This window comes from Tursiops truncatus, chromosome 3, assembly GCF_011762595.2.
Source record: "Tursiops truncatus isolate mTurTru1 chromosome 3, mTurTru1.mat.Y, whole genome shotgun sequence".
Lineage (NCBI taxonomy): Eukaryota > Metazoa > Chordata > Mammalia > Artiodactyla > Delphinidae > Tursiops > Tursiops truncatus.
Genome location: NC_047036.1, coordinates 88,474,063 through 88,500,511, shown reverse-complemented (window position 1 = coordinate 88,500,511; position 26,449 = coordinate 88,474,063). Strand labels below are relative to the sequence as shown.

At 34.1% G+C, this 26,449-nt stretch overlaps 1 protein-coding gene across 12 annotated transcripts in view; it reads right to left on the bottom strand.

Annotated features, from left to right (window-relative positions):
- The window catches only part of FER (FER tyrosine kinase), a 466,879-nt gene that overhangs the window by 280,221 nt on the left and 160,209 nt on the right, over positions 1 to 26,449 (bottom strand). Inside the window, exon 1 of one of the 12 annotated variants that reach the window (XM_019940808.3) lies at positions 8,322 to 8,474. The exons of the other annotated variants lie outside the window; for them this stretch is intronic. Coding sequence (XP_019796367.1) covers positions 8,322 to 8,459 — 138 coding nt within the window. The 5' untranslated portion in view covers positions 8,460 to 8,474. Of the gene's footprint in view, positions 1 to 8,321; positions 8,475 to 26,449 lie in introns of those variants that run through there. 12 annotated transcript variants of the gene reach the window in all.

Here is a 26,449-nt window from a genome sequence, read left to right as displayed (position 1 = left end):
ATCCACAAAGTCAACCAAATGCTGGGCATTGGTCACTCATTCAAAAATTTAGGGTGGGGTGGGGAGGAAAGGCTCTAATGACATTAAAGTAGAAACGTTACATTGAAACAATTACTACATTCAAATTTATAACATTTAGTATAAAACTGTTGTTCATTTACACCCAAAAAAGATGCACTATTTTGAATACCATATCTCAAGGAATGTAATAAAAACAGAAAAAGACCAGTAAATCTTAATTAAAAATAATTATAAGACTGAGGAATGCTGCTAATATGAAGATATACTCTCTCTCTCTCTCTCTCTCACACACACACACACACACACACACACACACACACACACACACAGCCATTTGGGAACCGAAATGGTGAAATGTTAGATATGATTGAAATTGTATCTGTATCACACAGATAAAATTATCTTTTTTTTTTTTTTCACTAAAGATAAAACACTAAGATAGGGGAGAGGCCTTTGAATACAGATACAGGAAAGTTTGGATCCACATGTCAGAGATGCTTCATTCAGTGCCTAAAAATTCATTAAATCTCAAAGTAGTGAGAACCCAAATGATTTTAAGTATTTTCAAATACATGAATAAAACATCACTATTGCTAAAGTTTTAGGGGCTATGTCAAAGAAGACAGTCATAATACACTGCTTGAAGTCTCTGTGAAAAAAATATTGACATGCTTAGAAAATGGCCCTAACACTGAAGGTAGCTAACATTTATTGAGCACTAACTACGTGCCATGTACCACGGACCCTGTCCATGAAGTCTTCTGTACATTTAATCATCTATAACACTATATAGCAGGTCCTGTTAGCCTCACTTCATAGATTAGAAAGCCAAAGTTTGGAGTGGGTAAATAACTTTTGCAAGGACAATAAGAAGTTCTTACTCAGAATACTAATTCTTACACTCAAACCTGTAACGTAATCTAAATCACATCATTTGTTCTCTTCCCTACACTGATTGGGTAGCAACAATATAATTTATAGAACCAAAGGATTAATATCTAGAATTGTTTTAAATCAGCTTCAGCGCTCTAAGAATTATATATAGATTCAAAAAATTACCAACAAATTGTCTTAAGGCTTTAAAGGTACAAAATAAAATCAAATAGCTAATTATCATATCTTAATGCATAGAAATTAATACTTTTTAAAAGAATAACTTCCTTTAAAACTAAATGGCACTAATGAGATGCCTCATTTGACCATATATTTAAAAAAGATTATCCTCACAAATCAAATTTGTATTTCTCTGTCTGGCCTTATCTTGCTGAGTCAAAACTATAAGACTCCGTTTTGGAATTTCTTCTATCTGTATTTTGTGCCTTTTTTTTTTTTTTCCAGATTCCTCCCTTGGTGTTAAAATATGGGTTACCACTTACTGCTACTGACAATTCTTGATTCCACTCCTCCCCCTCTCCTCCACCACCCCACGCCTGCACTCGCTATTTACCATTTGCTCTTTCTAATCTACAGTACACTGAGAAATCATGAAAATAAGCTCATTAGAACTGCTTCTAAATAAGAGTAGAAAATTCTAAGATTCTTTCTGATCTTTATTATGTGAACTTAGTCACATTCATCTGTGAAATCCAAATAGATCATTTTTTCTCCTACTTCTAGTTTCAGAGTAGAGGTCACAGAAAGAATGACCTATGGAGAAACTGGGTGTTTTTCTATTTGTTTCTAAGTGTAAAACTCTACCTGCACGCCTTAAATTTGGGTAGTATTTCCAGGTTTTTACTACCATCCTGGAAGAAGGTATTGCCAAATCTCCTAGTCTCTATTCAGTTTTCATTTTGCTTGAGCTCTGTGGAAGGCAGATTTCTCAAATGGTCTCTAAAGTTCCCACCCCTTCACATGCACATCCTGCATTATCACTAGGACAGTGATATGGTGGATTTCACGCCCATGATTAGGTTATGTTATGTGGCACAGCTGACTGTAAGAAAGGGAGAATATTCTGAGTATGCCTGACCCAATCAGGTGAGCCCTTAAAAGAGACTGGCCTCTTCCTGAAGGCAGAGACTTAAAGCTTAAGAGAGATTCAGTGTGAGGAAGATTCTCCATTGCCGGAGGGGACTACATGGCAAGGTTTTCTGGTGGCCTCTGCGAGCTATAAGTAGCGTCCAGTTGTCAGCCAGCAAGCAAACGAGGACCTCAGTCCTCAAATGCAAGGAACTGAATTTTGCCCCAACCACATGAGCTTGAAGAGGACCCCCATGCTTCAGATGAGAATGCAGCCAGCCAACACACTGACTTTGACATCATGAGACCCTGAGCAAAGAGTTGGGCCAGGCCTGGACAACACAGAACTGGACCCACAGAACTGTGAACTAATAAACAGGTCCTGTTTGAAGCCATTAAGTTTGTGGTGATTGGTAACACAGCATAGAAAACTAATCCAAGCTTTCTCAGCATTTGTGTCTTACTGAAGGCTCCTTTCCTGAAATGCTTCTTTGTGTGACTCTCCTCTTTCCTCTCTCTTGTCCCTCCTTAGTCTCCATTGTGAGCCTTACTTGCTCTACCCACCCAGTTCTCCAAGCTTCTAGTCTTAGCCTTTTCCTCATACTGTACCATCTTCCTGTGTGATCACTCTCATTTTTTAACAAATGTTTGTTGAACAATTACAGTATTCCAGGCGGTAATGCAGGCTCTAGGGAGCTATCAGTGAAAAAGCAAACAGAAAAAAACTCCTGCTCCTGTGGGGTGCTCACTGATTCTACGATAACCAAGACAGCCTCGTCTCCTGTGTTTCAGACTCAAATCACCAGCAGGTTTTTAGGAAACTCAGACTCAGAGAGGTGAGGTAACATGTCTAAAGTCCCTCATTCTGGACTTAATCTCAAATACATCTTATTCTTAAATATTCTGAAACTGTTTCCTCAAGTGAAACCTCACTTCTTCACCCCCTTCACTCCTAGGTCTATGGCAACCTAACCTCCTTCCTCTCCCATCCACAGAAACAATTCTCTTTGAGCTCACTAAGGACCTCTTAAGTTGCCAAAATCACAGAAAGCTTTTCAGCCTTATCTCTCCACTGCACTGTTTACTCTTTTGTTCTTGTATCTTTCAAATTACCCTACTTTCTTCTTTTTCTCTCACTCCCTCTTTAATTACACTGGACACTCCCAAGTCTTAATCTCCAGCTTCAGAAGGACATCCCAAACTGCCTGCTAATCATCACTACAAGAAAGTTCAGGACACCTCAAATTTTAAACATCCCAAACTGAAATCACTCGCTCCCATCGGCCTGCTCCTACTGCTCTGGGCACTTGGTGAGCGGAGCCAGTATGACCTCAGTCACCTATGGTAGCCACCCTCCACTCCACCTATGTCTCACCCTCTCACTCACTCATAGAGCCAGTTTGTCACTCGTTCCTGCTCACTTAACACCACCACCCCCAAATCATACTTGCTTTTTTTTTTCCTTAGAAAAATCTATAATAATTAATAAATATAAACTAACACTTGACCAAAATCTAAGTTAGATGGTAAAGTTTACATGAAGTATCAGCTAACTGTGGAGTTCAAAAATTTTATGTTTGCAATAAGTATTCTGTGCTTATTGCAAAGATGAATAATGGCATAGATTTGTGATTAAGTAGAGAACTATAATTTTAAAATAAGCAGTATTTTGCCTACCACTTTTTATAAACATTCTTAAAAAGAAATACATGGTTTACTACTGGGCTTAAAGTATTCTTAACCTTGAAACAAGGCCATATTCTGGAACAATTTTTTCATCAACAGGTCTTCTTATTTTTTTTTTTTTTACATCTTTATTGGAGTATAATTGCTTTACAATGGTGTGTTACTTTCTGCTTTATAACAAAGTGAATCAGTTATACATATACATATGTTCCCATCCACCCTCCCTATCCCACCCCTCCAGGCGGTCACAAAGCACCGAGCTGATCTCCCTGTGCTATGCGGCTGCTTCCCACTAGCTATCTACCTTACGTTTGGTAGTGTATATATGTCCATGCCTCTGTTCCCTTCATTCACAGAGAGCCCATCATCAGCAAGCCATAAGAGTCTTCACTTCTCAAGCTCAATTCCATAAGATGCTCATGTATCTTAAATACATGTTAACTTAAATACAAAGGAAAAGCTAACCTTTCATTGGGTGAAATAATGCAATAGCTAAACCATGTAACCGAGGATTTCTGGAATTCTAGTAAACAGTAACTCGAATGGTGTCTCGATTATACCTGGAAACATATAGTTATGATAGGAATTCACTTACAAGATTTAGCTTTATCTAATGAAGTATTTGCCCTTGGCTCCATAATCACTTAAAGTGAATTAGCAATAATACATTCTGCAATCTACTTTTGTGTGTTTTGTTAATTCAAGATTATTTTGTGGGGGGGCAAAGAGAAGCTTTAAGGTGGCCAATGCTTTCTTGCTACCACCAAACAAAACAAGAGACAGCAATTTTTACTGATTATTGCAGGATATACACCTCTATAATATTAGAAATTTAGAAATACTTTACCTGCTGTGATTGAGTAAAAAAGCTAAAAAATATTTCATGCCATTCCTCTTTCACCAGTCCCCTCAGGGCTACTAGAGTCTATATTTTGGGATGAATTTTCAACATATATCCAATGTTTTCAGATGTCTCTAGGTATGTTTCTTAATCAGAAGAAAGTTTATATAATATTTTTTAAATACATAGAAAAGCATAACAAAAAGTAAACTATAAAGACCCCAGGGATTATTTGGCTAAATGACTAGATACAGAGCCTAAAGTATTCACCTATCATTCATCCTTTTGGTTTATAATTTTGACCATACTTTCTACCACTTCCACTCTCTCTCATCCTCTTAAGAAAAAAGCAAAAACAGTTTTAATAGATGTATACTTTCAAGGCAGATGCCATACAAGAATTACATCATTGATAGCTAGAATAAATCATTTTTCAGAAATTAATTAGAAATTGAGCATATAAAGCAATAACCTAAAATTATAAAATTAGCAAGGACAATCTGAAGTATGTACAATTACCTTGTTTTCTCTTATCATATGTAAAATTTGCCCTTAAAATCCTGAAATCTTTGTTTTTGTCCTTATGAAAAAGATTGTCCTACAATAAATCTCAAGAACTCACCAAATTAACTACTTTCATAAATACTGTTATCATATCACCAAACACTGAAATACATATATAACTTTAAAACATCTTGTGACACTCTGTCAATCTGCAGAGGCAATTAAGTCTTCCAAATAATTCAACCAGAAACTAGAGAGCTGGGGGAGAGGGAGAATACCGTGCCTTCAAAATATAGATATTTATAAAAGCAAAATGTGATAGCCAGATTTGTTAATATTAGAATCAATAACATCTATTGACGCATTAAAATTATTCTACCTTAAAAATCTTAGTGCCACACAAGCTCCTGTGGAGGCAAGCACCTTCTAAAACATACAAACAAATAATAACAGTGAAAATAGCAGTACTATTCCAAGTCACATTTTTCTATTTTCACTAAAATTTTACTTATTCCTTCAGTCAGAATTGCACTAAACTATATGTGGCAAAAATATGTCTAAAACTAACCTAACCAAATAAGGTTTTGTGTTTCTTATAAAACAGGAAAGTAAGCAGTCCAGAGCTGATGCCAGAAACTCAAGAGGAACAAGGGCCAACGAGCTCTCTTCCACCTTTAAGAGAAATTCTCTTGACCTAAACTTGCTTACTAGCTACCATCCCTCGGTCAATACTATTTTTTGATTGATGAACATAGAAACTAAGATTTTTGGATGGATCTTCCACATGAATGCTAAAGTCATCCCAAATACCTATGGGTAGAAAAACAGACAATGAACCAGAGAACACATTCTTTGATAAATGAAGAGGAATGACCAAAAACATGAAAGAATTCAGCAATGAGAAGGAGTAAATGTAGTACAACCAAACCCCACAAGCCTTGAAAACACAGAGGCTTTCACATCAAGTGAAGGAATACAAAAGGCAGTATTAAGGAACCCTTCTCAACACTGAGTTATACTGGATATGAGAGGATGAATCCTCTCTTGAAAAGGAAGTTTGCTTACCAGAATAAGATTCCAGGGGGCACAGTAAAAAATTTTTGAAAAGATGAAAGTTGTATGAGGATGCTTAAGGGAAGTGAAAATACAGTAAAGAATGAATCTGCCATATACAACACAGAATTAATATGACACTAATTGACAGAGGGAGCAGATGGCTAGCGACAGCAACGTGGGGGGCAAAAGTTTAGCAGAAAATGACAAACTAGGCCTGGACCTTTTACCAGAATCTGACTTTCTGGTAAAAGGGCATGGCTCCTGCCTAAAATGAACACTTATGAGTCAGTATGTATCTTACGGTGATAAGGATTCACTGGAAACATCATAAAATAATATCAGAGAGCAAGAACCAAAAAAGTCAGAACACCCTATGAAAGGAGGATAAATAGTGACTCCATAAGAATACAGGACCCTCCTTTAATCAATTCAGGTACAGAATCATCACATAAGCTAGTAGAGGTGGATCTGAATATGTGTGTGTCTGAGTGGGTATAGTAACATCTGACTAAGCAGACTGATGATAAATGTTTAAATGCTTAAAAGTATATTTATAGATTTATCATAAGTCTAAAACATCTCATTGTATTTAGGCCAGCATTAGCTAATAACCAAAGATAAATTATTACAGTTATGGGTGGAAGTTCACAGGTATGAGAGTTCAATAAGTACCTACTTGAAGACAGTGTGCATACCTATACTTAATGTCTACTTGAGGATGGTGCCTGATAGCCATCAACACAAAAACTCTTACTGTTTACTTTAGGATAGTGTAGGAATAATGCATGACAATGTAGAAATTTATATAATAGTTAAATAACAAAATTTTAACCTTTTCCAGTTTATTTTGAAAACATGCAGCAGAGCTGACACAAAAGATAAAAATTAAGAGGATTAAAAACAATTTCAAGAACAGTAAATAAAAAGTATAAAGTTCTTTTGCAAAAACAATAAGAGATATACAAAAAATACAAATACAGAGAAATGTCAAATAAAGATCATAAAATATATCAGGAAATGAAGAGTGAAAAGGAAGCAGGACTTTATTTTAAAGCTACAGAAAATTAGAGTTGTACAAGTCACTAGCTAGCTACATGAGCCACTAATTATCTAGGGCTTCAGAGACATTGTTATATATAAAATGATAGATTAGACAAGATGACACCAATGGATTCTGCATCCTGTAACATTTTTATGACTCCTTAAATCAAGACAACACAAAACGTACAAATATAAGGAATGATTCTTATACTTATGAATAGTACTTACCCAATGACTATAAGACACTAATATTTAGAACACCACAACTTAAATATTGAATTTAGTAACATTAAAACAGGAATTACATGTCTATTAAACTCTCTTCAAATATAAAAGAAAAAATATATAAGGCTACATAATCATCAAATGTTCTTTTTTGACATTTACCATTCTTATTTGAAGGCCAGAACTTGTTTTTCCTAATATAGTGAATCTAGAAGAATGACAGCCTAAAATATAGGGTCATTAATTAAGGGACTTGCTGGATATAGGCAATTAAATTTAAACTACAAAATAACATGTAAACATAATCCTTTACTAACAACAGATTTAAGATAGGACTCCATTCCTTTTATTTATAGAAATGATATGCTATGCACTAAAATACTAAAAAAATTAGTGTGTTCCAGGTTTCTAAATTAAACTGTAAGAATTGATTATAAAATTAGTACTAACTATACAGTTATATATCGTGAAAAGCTTTATCAGGTATTATCACCAATTTTTTAATACCAATCAAGAAAAATATTATTTTCCTTTGCTGACAGAAATTGAAAATAAGAAGGTAAAATTGGGCTCACCAGCCAGGAAAGAAACTGAAATCAGGAAAAATGAAATATTAATAGCATCACAGATTTTAAATTGAGCAATGATTCTCCTCAGATATCCAACAAAACTGCACTCTTTTCTCTTCCCATGTTTTGGAATAGTAGAAAGCACATATTTTTCTCAAATCTGAGAGGTGAATAAAGGAAACAAATAAAATAAAATGAAAATGGAAAACAAGCCCCTGTCATTTTTTAATGGGCTTTGCTTGACATCTGAATGACAGAATTCCTTCAAAAGAATTTTGTCTACTATCATATTCAGAAGTCAAGAAAAAATATTCTTCCCATTTATAAAGAAGCAGTATAAAACAGATGATCTGTTGGACTCTGAGATCATTTCTGGGCCCTGGCTGAAGTAGGCCTGAGACAGCCTTCCCCCTTACCTGTTCTCTTTTGACTTCAGATGTGGAAGGATAGGAAGCCTTAGAGCTGTACTTTAAAGTACAGGTTTTACAGGACTGGGAGTCAGAACTAGGATCCGGCCTACCCTCACAATGGGAACATCTATTTTTCTTCTCCATCTCAAATCTCAACCAAGAGCTGATGATAGTGGGCCCACAGAAGCCAATTTGTCCACAGACCTTCCTGTCTGAGCCAAAAACAAGATAGAAAAGGCACAGATCTGGATCTCCTATTTGACGCTAACTCCCCCTGTTGGCATGGAAGTATACCAGTCAACTCTGGATGAAAGGAATTGACATATACAACAAATGTTATTGGTTTATTGACCAATAAAGAGGAAATCTTCATGCATTAAGTGAAGATCCATTACTTAAGAAATAAATCTATTTTGTAATTGATATTTTGAATAAAATACCTTCCTATTCAACCTGTAGAAGTCATCTGCTTCAGAACTCTGGATCTTGAGATCTCTGAGAACAGACCAAACTTTCAAGCATTTCTTGAAACAAAACCTTGCAAGAGTAAGCTGGGACGAAGTGAGAGAATAGCATTGACATATACACACTACCAAATGTAAAACACATAGCTAGTGGGAAGCAGCTGCATAGCACCGGGAGATCAGCTCAGTGTTTTGTGTCCACCTACAGGGGTGGGATAGGGAGGGTGGGAGGAAGACGCAAGAGGAAGGGGATATGAGGATATATGTATACGTATAGCTGATTCACTTTGATATACAGCAGCAACTAACACCAACAATGAATGTAAAGCAATTATACTCCAATAAAGATGTTTAAAAAAAAATCTTGCAAAAAGCTTTGCTAAAAAAGCCTTTCTTAATCCAGTGCTTTTTAATTAATTTTACTGAGGTATAGTTCTCCAATTCTTTATAGTTCTTCTGATTCACAGAGAAAGAATCTAAATTACACACAAATGATCTTTAAGGTCTAAATAAAAATTAAAGATTTCCTGACAGGAATGTGTTGAGCTTAACAACATACAATGAGGTGAAAGGGCTGGAGAAGCAGCAGAGGGTTCGGGATACTTAAAGCATAAACGTTTAATTTGAAAATAGGGCTACTATCTTGTTAATCTGTTCTATAATAGTTTGTTCATTGCTACATAAATCCTTGTTCTATTCATTCTTTTTTTTTTTTAAAAGAAGGTACTATGCAACCATACTAGATGCCAGATATCATATTCAGGTACTGTGCAGCACATTCTTTAAAATGGACCAAAGTTCAAGAAACTTTACAAATAAGAAAAAATAGAAGAGCAAGAGAGACATACTATACAAAAGTCTTAGTAAAACTTTCCTGGGTCACAATTATGACATAAAATCTCTTCTTTTAAACCCTTTGCTTGCCTTTCCAATTCCATGCACTTCAAAAAAAAAAAAATTAAGACTTACATCTTTGCATAATTTCCTCTATTTCTCTAGCTTAAATATATACATTTTGATTTTGTTGTTATAACAATCATTCATCTTTATATCATGTCCATCAGGGAAAAGCCCCATTTTATATTTTGAGAATAATTTAATAAAATGTTACAACTAATAAATAATAAGAAACAACATGGGGTGGGGAGCTCCTTATAAGCCAGGCATTGTTTAAAACGTTTTAGGTGGATTATCTCATTTAATCCCTCACAATAACCCTTATGAGAAAGGTTCTATCACAAGCCCTAGTTTACAGAAGAGAAAACTGAGGCACAGAAAAGTTAACTAACTTGCCCAAGGTCACACAGCCAATAAGCGGTTAACCCAGGATTCAAATCTAAGCAACTCTGCTCCAAAAATCTATGCAATTAACCTATATTATGTTTCTTGGGCTAAATCCCTGCTCCATCTCACCAAAATATTCTGTTGCCAAAATGGAGTCTCAAAGGATGCATTAGCAATTTATTAATTTTGTCTTTTTGCTATAGGTTGACACACTCAAGAAACAATGAGTTTTGATTCTCAATATTCTTTCCTTTGTTTCAATTTTTCTCTAAACCATTTTAAACATACAATTTGTAGTTTTACACCTAATAGAGTTACTTATATTTTCCTACCTTTCTTTATTTCCTGTGTGGTTTTATTTATTTATAGTTTCAATATTCATTGAGCATTTACTAGATGCCTGGCATATGAATTCACAGGCTCATAAAATCACAAAACTATAAATCTTGAAACAAAATTAATGTTCACAGTCAAGGAATATAAAATCTAGAGAAGATAGATTTCTTGCTTCTTGGTCCAGCCCAGAAAAAAAGCTAATTCAGGTATTTCTCCTGTGATCATCTGTACCTACTGGTTTTCTCTTCATAACTAGAAAAATTTGATGTCATCTAGATACCCCACTAGGCAGTCTTTCAGGTCACTTATATAGATAATAAGTACAAGGGATGTTGTATTAGTGTCCTAGGTCTTCTGTTAACAAAAATACCACAAACTGCATGGCTTAAAGGAAAAGAAATCTGTTTTTTTACAGTTCTAGAGGCTATAAGTCTGAAATCAAGGCTTTGACAGGGTCATGCTTCCTCCAAAACTCTAAGGAACTTTCCTTCCTTGCCTCTTATGGCTTCTGGTAGCCCCAGGTAATCCTTTGTTGATAGCTGCAAGGGTAAGCTGGTAACTCCAATCTCTGCCTCGGCCTTCACATGGCTGTATTCCCTGCAGGTCAGTCTATATTTTCTTCTAATAAGGACACCAGTCATATTAAATCAGAACCTGCCCTAATAACCTCATCTGAACTTGATTACATCTACAGACCCTATTTCCAATTAAGTAAAGTCATACTCACAGGTACTGGATATTAGGATTTCAACATATCTTTTTGAGGAAACAATTCAACCCATAACAGATGGGATTATTAATTGCTAAGGTATCTTTATCTTTACAGTTTTCCAGTTAAATAAATATCTGTTTATTCGTACCCTCTGATTTCTGATTTTAAATCTTTTCTTGGGCCATGCTAAAAGTATACTTCCCACCCAATGGTGACTTAATATTTAGCAATCTTTCGTAAAGAACATTGCCAAGTCTTTCCTAAAACCTAAGTAGATGATTTTTCTGTACCCTATTACCTTCATATAAAAGAACTCTAAGAATAATCAGGCATGATTTTTTCCTTAGAAAATATTCCCTTTCCCCTAGAAGGTTTTTTTACTTAAATATGTGATGACTCTATTTGTTATTATGAATTCTAAGAACTTGTGCAATATTCAGAAAATACTTACTAAGCCTCCTCTATTTGCCAAGTACTGCTCAAGGCCAAGGAAATCAAAGTAAACAAAATGAAAGTCCCTGTCTTCGTGGAGCTACAGGTTGGGGGGCTAGCAGGGATTATAGGGGAAGAAAATAGATGCTAAAATCATACATATGTACATAATCAAATGCCATAATTAAATGAGTTAATAACATATAAATACACATATTAAAATATTTAATGCATAGAAACGCTTAAAAGAAACCTACCACATAGTAAATGTTAGCCAACAAAATTGCAGTAGTAGCAGCAAAGAACTAGAAGTAAGGGCTATGTAAGAAGTGGAAAAGGGCAATAGGATAATGACGGCAGGGAGTAGAGGGTTAATCAAAGAGCCTATTACAGCTAGAGTAGTCAGAGAGATGTCTCAAAGGAATGACATTTGAGTTGAAATGATGAAAAGAAGGCAGTCAGGCATATGAAAAACTGGGGAAAAGAGCATTAAAGAGAGAGGAAACAGAAAGGCCCTGAGATGAGAAGCAGTTTGGCCTGCTCAAAGGACAGTAAGATCAGAAAGGCTAGAGTGCGGAGGATGAGAAGGAGTGGGAGGCCATGCTGGGGGACAGCTAGGCAGGGACATGATCATGTAGTTCAGGCTCTGATAAGAAATTTTATTTTGATTACACAAGGATCCCACTGGAGGGTCATAAGCAGGAGATCACACAAGATCACACTGTGATAACTCAGTTACTACGTAGAAAATAAAATGTAGGAAGGGCAAGGGAGCAGACAGGTAGTCTGGAAGAAGCAGTCAGGCCACAACTTACTGTTTTACTATGATGATCACAGTGAAGATGCTGACAAGAGGTCAGATTTGGGATATATTTTAGAGATAGCACCACGAGAACTTATGGATAGAGTGGATGTGAGATTTGTGAAAGAGTGAACACAAGGGTGATTCCCACGATTTTTGGCTTTAACAGCTGATTAAAGGTGATACCTTTAATTTACTAAGAAGTGGAATACTGTGAGAGTGGCAGATTTGAGGGTTTTGACAAGTTAAATATGAGATTATCAGTCCAATTCCTGAATGAAATAATCAAATTCTAAGTCACTCTTTTTAAATGAAGTTCACTTTAAGTATGTCTTCGTCATGCAAATGACTGTCATACATTATATATAATACCAGAAACAACAAAGAATTTTAGTTGATCCGAATAACCAAAGCATTATTTTTACATATTCAAGAACTATGTGGCAGGGTGATGACTTTTGGTAAGCATGTTAAAGATAGAAAGCCTTCACATATAAATTTCAAAACTGTATATGCATTTATTTAATTTTATTTTTAAAACATAAGATGAAAAATAGCTCAATTTCAGAAACTTGGATTCTCTGACACTGAGCTCCACCTGCTGGTAGTTTCTTATCTTTAGGAATTTGTTATCTTTAGGTATTACACTATGAAAAGAATTAAAATATGTTTAAGTGGAATATAGCCTCCAACATAAATACACTGAAAAATCACATTTAGGAGAAATCATGGTAACTTTTTCTTTCTTTATAGCTACCTTTTATTGAGTTTAGCTATATGCCAGGCACTGTGCTAAAACATTTTTACAAACATTATCTCATTAAGTTTCAAAACAATTCTATGAGGTTTCTATGATTTGCTACATTTTACCAATAAGGATATTTACCTCAGAGAGGTTGTGTTGACCTTTCTTATAGTCATATCTTTAATAACACAGAGAGGGTCTGAACTAAGTTCTCTCTGACTATAAGTCTGTTGGCTTAGTAAACAGGCAACACTGCTTGGATAGAATTTAACCTATTGCGACAGAAAATTCTGAGTTTCAATCTGCCGCTCTTATTCTGATCAAAATCCTTACTCTCTTCAAGTTTCAGGGTTCTCATCTGAAAGGTAGGAATCACTCCTCCCTTGCAGGGTTGTTTGCCAGTAACAATAGTTTATGTCCAGCATACAGTCAGTTCCTTTCTTTTAGTAATTTTCCTTAAATGACATATTGGAGCAACCTAACATTTGAGGCTTTATATGGCCAGATGTTAATGAATCAAATCCACTGTCTCTCAAAGAATAATCCTTTAGGAAATTTTAAATTTTGAATTGTAATAGATATTAAAAAGTTTGTTTAGAAAAATTCTCCAAAATGGAACATTTCATATAATAGTGAGATTTTCAGCACTCTTTACTTATCTTTAAAATCGATAGAGTAATTATACATAAACCCAACAAACAAATCTACAAAGTTAAATTAAGAATAATCAACTAGAAAATAGTGAGACATCATAATTATCACAATTTATCATGAAAATTGCAAGCAAAAGTTGAAGTTTAACACTGACAATTTCCCTTTAATCATCAATAATGTTTTTTAATCCTAACAAGGGGCAAGCTTTGAATAATGTTATGGGAGTTATGTTTTCACAACATAACAAAATTATTTTACATATATAAAATATTTCCAATAATTTAAAATATAGGTCTTCAACAATTTTTAAAAATCAGCTAATTTACTAGTAAATCCTTCTAATCTTACAGATCCACCTGCAAACAAGTATAAAATACCTGCAGTTGAAAACTTTTCCCAGGGAATATAATGATCCACTGTATAACCTAACTGCAGCTGAGAAAAATAGTACTAAGACAGAATCATTAGAATCACATCCAAGTTCATTAATTATTCTAAATCTAGATTATATTCTTGGATGAACTCCGTTTACATACAGCTGTATTCTTAGACCTCCATGGACTGATTTTGGTGTTATGGCCTCCACTTCCACTGAGGGATTCTAGATTCTGAAAGAGATGGCCTTATGAATCTTCTTCCAGCATGAGCTGTAGTGATATTGTCAAGGGCACTGTCACTGCAAAAGTCAATGTCAAAGCCTCCAGTAAGAAATTCTATTAGAGCTAAATACAATGAAAAGCTTTGCTTCCCCTGCAATGGGACATGCCTTCTTTTATTTAACAGTAACTAATACATGACTTTATCATCCCTTTCATTTTGGCCTTTGGGAAGCTTAGACACAAAATAATAGCTCTACTGTAGTAACCATCCAAGCTATGACCTACATAGCTTTTCCTCCAGTCTTGATATCTGTTACAACCTCCATTTTTCCTGGTGCTGATTTTATTTTTTTATTTGTATTTTGCTGTATTTTGTCATCATTAGCTACCTCAAATACTCTGAGGACTAAAGCAGGAAATGAATCAATGAGTGAATGACGCAAGTATATAAACTAGCAAATATGAAATCTATACAAAAAACCTTGCAACGTGAAGATTACAAATTCCCAGAGCTAACAGTCTTTTCGCCGAACAATTTAAAACAAACCTGATTATCTCATATTGGTGACATCATGCTCTCTGCAATCTTCAGACCCCCAGGCATGGTCATTCTACTAGGCTGCCTTTCTTAGAAGTGATACAGCTGAAGCTTAAAGCATCAGCTCTTTTTCACTTCCTGTCAATCAGCTGAAGAACTCTATGGAAAAATAGGAGGACAGAGGAAGGTTTCCTGTGTTCTTTGGTTTTTAACATTCTAATCCCAAATCACATTGTACATCCACAGAGCAAGAAGTCAAGCTGTCTCTGACTTTCTGACTTTGGGAGACAAGAAAGAGGCAGCATCCCTAAAAATCATCCAAGAAGCCTATAAGAATGGCAGACGAAAATTAAATCAGGCTTTCAAATTCCCATGGAAAACAATAGATCAGCGTTTTTTCATGGTATGGCCAGTCCATGTTTGTTTTACTGCTCACATACCAAATATCTTTAGTATCTGCACAAATTATTCCATCATTGTAAAAGCATGGTCTATCTTTCAAAATAGAAATAATTATGATCTAATTCCCCAGCACAATTTTCAAATTATAATAAGTGGCCACTAAATTAAAGTGAGACCTCTAAATTGTATGCTGTCATCAACTGCTAGAAAGTACAAAGACACTTTCTCTTGGTGAGTTAAATAACCAGTGAAAAGTCAGAATCAACATGCTTGCACTACCCAGTTTTGGGGTAACTGACACTCTCTTTAGCTCCCCAAGCTCCTGATTTGAGGTACATATTATTATCTTACAATGCTTAATAAGCTACTTTCACAAGAGGCATTCGGAATTTAAAAGAGTTCTTTAAGACAAACTCCTTTTTCTAATAGTTCTCAAAATTTTTTCAACCCCAAGAGACCTGAAGGATGCAACACTTTCACAGCATGCATTATAGTTAACTATGGCTTGTTAGTAAAAGAGAAAGGTAGGGAGAAATGTAGTCCATGGAGGAAACATAATATGGGAAGGAAGAAGGTGAAGGAAGAGGGTTGACAGAGAGACAGAAGTATGGCCTGTGTAGTTGAAAAAGCCCCTCCTCGTCCCAAGTAATTCTGAAAGGACAGCCATGAACAGCCCAACACACAGACACAAACTAACACATACACACACACACACACACACACAGTGGAACATGCCTTCATTTTGGTCCCACGCTTAATTAGAGCAAATTTTTTTTCTGAAATTCTTAATTGAAGTACAAGATACATTCAGCAAAGTGTACAAATCAAAAGTGTACAGTTTATGAATTTTCAGACTGAAAATATCCTGGTAACTAGGAGATGGATCAAAATACAAGTCATTTCCCACTCCAGAAGTCCCCTGTGTGCCCCTTTCAGTCCTTCCCTCATCTCACCAAGGGTAAACCCTATCCTAACTTCCAATATATCATAGATTACTTTTGCCTCCTTTTGAACTCTATATAAGTGGAATCACAGATTATGTAACGTCTGGTATCTTTCACTCAACATGATGTTTGTAAGTTTCACCCATACTGCTGTATATAACTGTAATTTGTTCATTCTTATAACTGCAGACAATTTCACTGGGTACATATCCCACAGTTTATCTATTCCATTGTTGATTGACATTTGGCAGTTTCCAGTTTCAGTCTATTATAAATAGTGCTCCTGTGTATATTCTTATACATGTCTTTTGCGGAACATATGTATTCATTTCTGGGTCACAGGGTGTGCCCATATCCTTTAGTAGATATTGCCAAATAATTTTCCTAAAGCGGTTGTGGTGGTTAAGATATTTTTGAGAACCCAGTGCATCCTGACCCTACTTAAATGACACAGCATACTGAGTTTCTGATTTTGCCTACCTATAAGTGATGAATATGCTAGCTAAAGCTATTTCTCTGTATCCTTTCCTTTCCATCAGTGCTAAGGAATTTATTACTTTCTAGAACATATTCTAGAATAATTTACCCCTCTACATTAACTGACATGGTGTTTTGTTTTGTTTGGTGCTTATATGCCAAGGAATATATAGAAAAGGAGTCAAACATTTGACCGGAATCTAAACACTGATGATTTCATCTCTTCAAGCACGTTGAAGAAAAATTTATCGAGCACCTACTCTTTGCCAGGTACTGTCTTAAGCACCAGAAGCTTTATATAGAATTTTAAGAGATGAGGTACCTATAATAATAGCATAAATGAAGCCAGGGCATTTTCATTCGCAATGCTATCATCTACTGGCCTCTCAGACACTCTTCTTTATTTACTGAGATCTTTGAAAGTGGCTTATAATTACTTTCTTTCCAGTACATGACTCTTATACCCAAGGCCTCAAAGTTCCTTTGGATGTCTTCATCTCCAACAATGCTCATTTATGCTTAACTTCAGCATTGCATTCTACTATTCATAACTTGGAACCTACCAGTCAAAACTGCTTCATATGTGAAATTTCAGATCACACTTAATAGCTTCATATAAGCCTCTTAACTACCTTACTCCAACTATACTTGTTCTTAAACTAGATGAATAGTCAGTCCCTGGACTACTCCAAGATTTTTATCCCAGTCCTTTACCCCTTATATACTTCTTTTTTTGCTGTTTCTTCCATAGGGACATACCTGGTAGTTATGACAGGCATACATTCTGATTGGTCAGAGTCCAAGGTAGGGGCCAGACAATATAAGGAAAGCCTTTTATGCAGGCCATTCAGAAAAAGTACTGTTTAGCCTAAAAGTTATAAGCAGCCATTCTTGTGGGGGTCAATATAACCAGACTTGTCCTGATTTGAAATTTTAAAAGGTTACTCTGGCTGGAGCATAGCGAACAGGTGGAAAGGAGGCCACTGTGGATGGTAACAGACAAGTTAAAAATCTCATTTTCTAATTGTTTTTTTTAATGATTATTTTCATTACTAGTGAGGTTGAAAATTCTTTCATATCTTTATTAAAGCTTATATTTCCTTTATTATAAAGTTCTTATGTTCTTTGTCCATTTTTAATTGACGTGTTCCTTCTTTATAAACCAATTTGGATGATTTACTTACATATGTTAAAACATTAATCCTTGTCATATTTGCATCACATATTATTCCCAATTTTTATTCTGCAATTTAATTCTTTGTTTTCTGACACAGAAAAATGTTCACTTATATTTTCTTTAGTCATTTTGTGGCTTTATTTTTTTATATTTGAGTAATACACCTGAAATTTATTTTTTATGTGGCATTAGATTAAGTTCTAAAATGATATAAACTGAATAATCTTTTAATCTTTTGTTTTCCTTAAAATAGCCTTATACTCATATTAAGAACACATAGGCTTCTTTGGACGAGTATTCTATTAATCTATCTGTATATTCTTGCTTCCTAACTATGCTGTTTTAATAATGTAAACTTCTAGTTGTTCAAATGTTATGTTTCTAACATTATCAGTATGATAGCATTCATTCAAATTTCAAAATGAAGGCAGATAAAACGATCTGAGTTTGTTTATATTCTCTTGTAGGCCCTTGTAACATCTACCACATAGTTAAATACACAGTAGAAGTATAAATGATTTCTTTCTGATTGAGTTATTTCTCCTTCCAAGGATTAAATGATTTTTAAGCAATTTTGAGAACTTATCTGGAAGAACTAGCCTCTACTCTAAAAGATCTCTAGATACATTCTGACAGAGAAAATCTTTCCTTAGTCCGAGATCTTATCATTTGTCTGGGATTTGCAAACTAAACCAATGATTTTAAAAATTAACAGTTGAGTCTTAATCTTTTAAATATTAATACTGAGAAATAATTTTCTTCAGAACACTATAATAAAAGAGAAAATTTAATAGGATTTAAAATTCTTTCATTAGGTACCAAATGAAGCAATAAATCATAATATTCACATATTCTCTTTATTAAACCTTTCAATTAAATTAAAGAAAGTGATATGTCATAAAAATAACTTTCAAAATTTATGACAGAAGACTTTAGAGATAAAAATATATGAATCCTTCACTACATGAAAGGCCAACTGTCTACTTTCAATTCAAGTCAAAAGATAACATACTCACACATAAATTTTAAGACAAATACTATTCAATGTAACAGAGGAATTAGCAAATAAATTGTAGAGGCTGAAATACTTTTCTCAGGTTGAAGAAAATTAGATAATTTTTAAATTTTTAAAAGAATGTCCTGAACATCTTATACAATGGTTTATATGCCAAGTAGTTGCTTTTTACTGATTTATTTTTAATGGGTATGCAAAAACAAAACTATATTATGGGAGAAAAGGAAGAACTGTATTCATTATCAATAGAAATTTTTAGTAATTTTATTATTCACAATTATTATGACAAATTAGACATGTATGTAAAAATCTGTTTTTCTTCTTCAGATGATTAGATCTCTCCCCTGTCTTTTCAAATAATGTATCTGCACTAAACTACAATAAAAAAGTCCAAAGTTTTTTTTAATTTTGAATTAACATAGAATGAATGTCAGTTAATACTATATCTATCAGTTAACAGTTAATCCAAAAAAAAAAACACACAAAAAGAAAATCTAATTGGTGTATGAATAATAATGAAATTGTTGTTAAATTAAAATTTGTATTACATTTAACGTTTTTTGTGTGAATTTGCATAAGTCACTTAACTTCTCTGCTCTCATTTTTTATATTTATCTTGAGTGGTATTCCAGTATTCCTAATTTCCTTGGACATGTAGATTTGGGGATCATCAGTTGATGTTTAAGTCATGACAGAAAGAAAAAAAGCCCACAGATAACATGAATACAAAGAAAAGAAAAGGATTGAAAGCCAAGGGCTGAAGGCTAAAGCCTGAGGAATATTAATGATCAATTTCATCACAGCACTGATGTTTTCTTGTTAATCAATTATTTATTGCAACTTTCTGCCTGCTGAATGTAGATTTTTGAGTACAGAGACTCTCTTTTACTCCAGGACGTCTCCATCCATGGCACACAATAGATATTCATAGAAGTTGGTTAATTGTGTTTAATAAGAAGGCAGAGGAGGGAAGAGGAGAAATGGGGACAAAGGTGCAAGAGACAGAAGAAAGGAGGAAAAAGAGAAATGGAGAGGAGAGGGAAAAGAACGGGGACAAAAACCAAATGCGTACTAAGCACCTTCCTATGTCTGGGCTCTATAATGTGCCTTTGCATTTGCATCACTCATTTAGTCCTAATAACAATCCTCTGAGGTGCATATTACTAACCACATTTTACAGATGAAGAAACTGAGGTTTAGGGGGGTAAAAATTTACTTAAAGGTAATGAAACGCATGACAATTTGACTCAAGTTTCCACATTTTCTCCACCCTGCCCTGCTGATAAAAAGAGAGCCTTTAAATAATACTGAGAGAAGGAAATCAATGAGGTATAAAGAAAAACTGGTTTCAACTGACAGAATGAATAAATAATGGTATGGCATAAATTGACAACAAAGAGAGTTATTTTTAAAAGGCAATATAAGTATTAAAAACTGTTAATTGAATTTTCCATAATTGCAAACTTAAAAGAAAAATGTTATTTTAGGAATGAATAATTATAAAATATAATGCCATTTAGGATTTTTTTTTTACTCTAAAAGAAAACTGTCATTAAAAAATGATTATGAGTTATATTTTTATAAAAATTGCTTTGTGCAAAATTTTAAACACAAATTTTAATAGTGTAGTAGAAGAAAAAAATGAGCTTACAGTAAACTAATAACACTAAAAATTTTCTTTAAAAAATTAGCTGGTCAATCCTATTGATGCCAGCAATATATAAGTAAAATTAATTACATGATACTTTGCTTAAAAAATACTTTGTAATCTATTATGGCTAAAGAACACAATACAGTAGGCCCTCCACATCTGCAGGTTCTACATCCACAGATCCAACCAACCATGGATCTGAAATATTTGGAAAAAAAAATTCCAGAAAGCTCCAAAAAGTAAAACTTGAATTTGCCCTGTGCAGGCAACTATTTACATAGCATTTACATTGTATTTACAACTATTTACGTACCATTTACATTGTATTAGGTATTACAGGTAATCTACAGATGATTTAAAGTATCATCATGTGTGTAGGTAATATGCAAATAGCATACCATTTTACTGCAGGGGCTCCTGGAACCGATCCCCCTTGGATACCCAAGAAAGTCTGTACTTCAAATACAGAGTAGATCCCAAACACGCTTATCTATCATCTAAAAATTAACAGGATACATTTTTAAAAGAAAATACTCATGCTTAATGAAAAATAATATCAAGACTAAGGAATAAAAACTAGCAGAAAATAAGCGTTTACATTAAATCATCATTTCTGTGATAATTATCATCTACATAAAAGACAATGGTAGTTTACTAAGTTGCAGGCACTGTTCTACACGCTTTAAATGTATAAACTTAACTATTCCTTACAACAAATCCAAGGGTAAGTAAAACTGTAATTCCTGATTTACACATTGGGAAATGAGGGCAGGAAAAGTCCTGAAACTTGCCTAACGCCTCCTAAGTGGTAGAGCATGGATACAAATCCAAGCAGTCTGGCTCTGCAGCTGGAGCTCTCTCTAGAGTGACAATTCTATTGCAATAACTCATTAGTCATTATCTCTGTCACTACTGGAGACTTTGTCACTCTGTTAGACTACCACTGCCACAATTATTTATAAAATGAGAAATATCTGATAGAAGCTAACATCAACATTTAACCCATTTTTTAAAAAAACTGAATGGTATCAATTATAACCTATAAATAGATATTTTGAAATTCTGTACCTATTCGGTCCCTCTGTAAACATCAGCTGAGTGTATGTCTACGTACTGCTAGGCACCTAAATTTTTTTCTAATGTTTTAATATATGGATATATACAAGTCAAAATGCAGCCAACTTTCAAATTAATTGTTAAATCAATTACTTTTGCTCCATCTACCACCACCAAACCTATGGTAGGTTCTAAATCTATTTTATCTTTGACCCACCCTTCCCACAAAACCCCGGTACAAAATATTCATGTAATAAGTAATGATTAAACACTTGTTTAATCCCAAATGACTGAATAATTAATTAATCTTTTAATTTGCATTAATCATAGCAATACTTAATTCTTGCCTAACTTTACTTTGTTCATTTATTATATCCTTTTAGAGCTAGCTAACCCCTGGCTAGTTAATTAGTGCTAAGATATTAAGAAATCCATAATTAAAAAGACAAATTAGGAATATATATATGTATACATATATATACATGAAAATGAAAGGTAGCTTTTTCATTTGGTTTATAGTATATTACATGTATATATGTGTGCGTGTGTTTGTGTATAAAAATGAAAAAGTTACATTTCATTTACCATATACTTGATTTGGCTTATTTACTCACTGAATATGCATACAAATATGAACAGAGATAGTTAAAATAGAAGTTAAAAACAGCTTGAAATTTTGTTTTCTTTCCCCCTGATACTTAAGATACAGTGGTCTGATGCAAAAATGTCTCTGGCATTATCCATTAACCAGTCTGTGATGTGAAATGACTTCATTTGTATGAACCAAAGAAAAATGAACATTTAAAGGAATCTTTTTTAATTGAATATAATTGACATATAACATTATATTAGTTTCAGATGCATAATATCATGATTTGATATTTGTATATACTGAGAAATGATTTCCACAACATGTCTAGTTAACACTCATCACCACACATAGTTATAAAAATTCTTTTCTTCTGATGAGAACTTTTAAGATCTACTCTCTTAGCAACTTTCAAATATATAATACAGTATTATTAACTATTGTCACCATGCTGTATATTACATCCCCCTCATTTTATTTTATAACTGGAAGTTTGTACCTTTTGACCACCTTCACCCACTCCCCATCCCTACTTCTGGCAATGAAACACAGTCTGTTCTCTGTAACTATGAGTTGTTTTATGTTTTGTTTTGTTTAAGATTCTACATATAAGTGAGGTCATACAGTAATTGTCTTTCTCTGTCTGACTTATTTCACTTAGCAAAATGCCCTCAGGGCCCATTCATGTTGCCACAAATGGCAAGATTTCGTGTGTGTGTGTGTGTGTGTGTGTGTGTGTGTGTGTATGTGTGTGTGTGTGTGTACACATATATATGAGAGATATATATATATATATATATCTCACATCTTTATCCATTCATCTATTGAGGGACACTTAGATTGTTTCCATATCTTGGCTATTGTAAATAATGCTGCTAGGAGTATGGGGGTGCAGATATCTTTTCGAGTTAGTGTTTTCATTTCCTTTGGATAAATAAACAGAAGTGGAATTGCTGGATTGTATGGTAGTTCTATTTTCAATTCTTTGAGGAACCTCCATACTGTTCTCCATAGTGGCTGCACCAATTTACATTCCGACCAACAGTGCAAGAGGGTTCCCTTTTGTCCACATCCTCGCCAATACTTGTTATTTGTTGTCTTTTTGATAATGGCCAGTCTGACCAGTGTAAGGTGATATTTCATTGTGGTTTTGATTGGCATTTCCTTGATGATTAGCAATGTTAAGGAATCTTGACCTGAATTATTTAGAAAAATCAACAAGTTTTTTATAATGTAATCATTATCACCTCCTAACTTTGTTTTATAAATTAGAAATTTATGCATCAAATAAACATAAAGCATATTACCTCTAAATACACTTTAAGTATCAGATCTACAGGAGAATTTATTAATTTAATGGTCTAGAAAGCCACTGAAAGTTCAGCATGATAAAATTCTTGCCACAGGAAAGCTGGAAGCAAGAATTTATTAATCTATAAAACTGAAATATTAATGTCGATATTAATGTAGTAATTAATATCCATAACTGACATTGTTCTCAGGTTAAGAAACCTTTAAATTACTTTGACAGTAACATCTAAACCTATATAAACTGCATAAAACCTTCCAAAATGTATCTTACATATAATCTCTATTTATACACATAGTAAAATTATAGGATTTCACCAGCTATCTTTATAATAACAAACAATTGTAAACCATGTAAATATGTCACTTCTTTGCTCAGAGTCTTATTTCTCTAAGAGGTAGCATCAAAGTCCTTACAATGGTCTGCGTGACTATGCGATCTAAATGCCCACTACTTCTCTGACCCCATCTCCTACTACTCTGGCTCACTCTGTTCCAGCCACACTGGCTTCCTTGTTGTTCCAACACAAGAACCAAACTCCTGCATCAGTGCCTCTCAACTGCTTTTCCCACTGCTTGGAATATTCTCACCCCAGGCAATCTCATCATTTGCTCCCTTAGGTCTTTCAGAGCTCTGTATAAATCACTTTATCAGTAAGCCTTATTTGACCACCATATATATGAAAACCCCTCCCAGCACCCTTTTTCTCCCTGCTTGTTTTATTTTTCTCCAAAGAACTTACCACCACCTGACATATATATGTATGTAGGTGTGTGTGTGTGTGTGTGTGTGTGTGTGTGTGTGTGTGTGTGTGTGTGTGTGTGTGTGTATGATTGTTTATTGTCTGTCTCCTCCAATTAGAGTGAAAGGTCCATGAGGACAAAAAAAAAAATGTTTATTTTATTCACTACTGTATCCCCGGAACTTAAAATGACACCTGACATTCCATAAATATTTGTTTGTTGAACAAATAAATGAAAAAAAAAGAAGTAACTGTATACTCACTGTTACAAAGTGATACTTAAAATATATTAAGTAAAAAGTAAGGTACAGAACAGTATTGTATGTTTTACCATTTGTGTCAAAAGAGCAGGAAGCATATAATATAAATTTATGTTTATATTTGCATACAATGCTTCTGGAAGGTTACCTCTGAGGTAGGGAACTAGGGACTAAGGAAAAGACACTTAGGCACCTGTGCACGTATATGTACTACGTATTCAGAGAAATTATTTAAGGTTTTGCCTTCATAAATAAGAAATACTACAAAAGATAATCCTACAGAAAAATCTACAATTCATACTTAAGAACTCAGTAAGTATCTACAAATTAATTTACATGTGAACTAAGGTACACTATTAGAAAAAAGTAAAATAGAATCTTTTTGTAACAGTATTTCTTAATATATAAAATACTTAACATAATCTCACTTCAGTGTCACAGAAATCCTGTCAGGCAAGGTGGGTACACATTCATTTCCTCCCTTTATGGAAAAGAAAACTCAGAAAGGTTAAGTAACCTGACAATAATTATACAGCAGAGACAAAGCTCAATTCAGGTCTCCTGATTCTTAGTCTGGTACTTTTCTCAGTGTATTTGATAGTAAGGCTTGTAATTAACATTTATCTTATGTATTTAAAAAAAGAAAATATACCTGATGATGAAAACAGATAAAGCTTCAATGATGCTGTCAATACATCTCAATTGATATCATTCCAATTTAGTGACTAACTACAAAATTGAAAATATATTGAACATTATGGTAAAATGAATTACTATTGAATCATAATACAGACAATATTTAGTCAACAAACCAGATATTTTGTTGGTTGAAAATGTAACAAAACAGGATTTTATTGATAGTGCTGTTCAATTAAGCAGAACTCAATAAAATATGCAGAGAAGATAAATATAAGTTGTGTATTAGTCTAGTAAAAGGGCTTAAAAATGTGCAATTTCAGAAACATCAAAGTAAAGGCAATTATCTTATAGGATAGCTAAACATTTAAAAAGTAGGAACTCATTCCATGGTGCCAGATATATTTGATATATAACAGATTCTTTCAACAAAAATTCTTATATTTGGCTTAAAGCACATGCTGTTAAAAGGAAAATAACTAGATTACTCTGGAGTAAAAAGGAAGTTCAATTCCTCAGTTCAACAGACACTGGTTGAAAACTTATGTTCTTACAACTGGATAGCTAAAAACAAATGTGATATTTTTGAATAAATTAAGAGAGAGAGAGAGAGAGAGAGAGTAAAGTCAGACAATGCTTAGTCAGGGACTAGAAAATCTTGGTATTTCCATCATTATCCAGATAGGGCAGCCAACAAGGAGTTTAGCCTTCTAATTTGCCCCAGAAGGCAGATTCTTCTGCCTGCAGAGCTAGAAGTGAAGAATAAAATAAAATAATCCTTGGGTCTATAGTCCATGTAAACAACTCAAATGTCTTCAGCATTAACAGCACATTTAAGTGTCAATAACTCAAATGGATAAGAAAGGATCTGTTTTCTAATTCATCATTTCCCAAAGTACAGTTTCCATTGCGCAGTGGTCCCTTCAGGACACTCTTTGAAAAGGGATTGGAACAGTATTTCCAGAGATGCTGCATTCCGTGCTATAGTTCTCCTCTTGGGAATTTGATTAAAAAGTTTAGAAAATTCCTGCAGTCAATACAACTGTTTCTTCTGCCTTAACCGGGTATGTCCGAAATTCTAGAACTCATTTCTCCTTGGAACATTTTTCGAGGACACCAAATTCTCTTGATTTTCTACTACCTCACTGGTCATTCCTTCTTAATCTCTTCCTAATTCCTCCTTGTCTAGACCTAACTTGCAGTGACCCAGAGTTCAGTCCTTGTTTCTCTGTTCTTCTCTATCCTCTCTCACTTGGTGACATTCTATAGTCAAATAATTTTAAATACCATTTGATGTCTACAACTCTCAA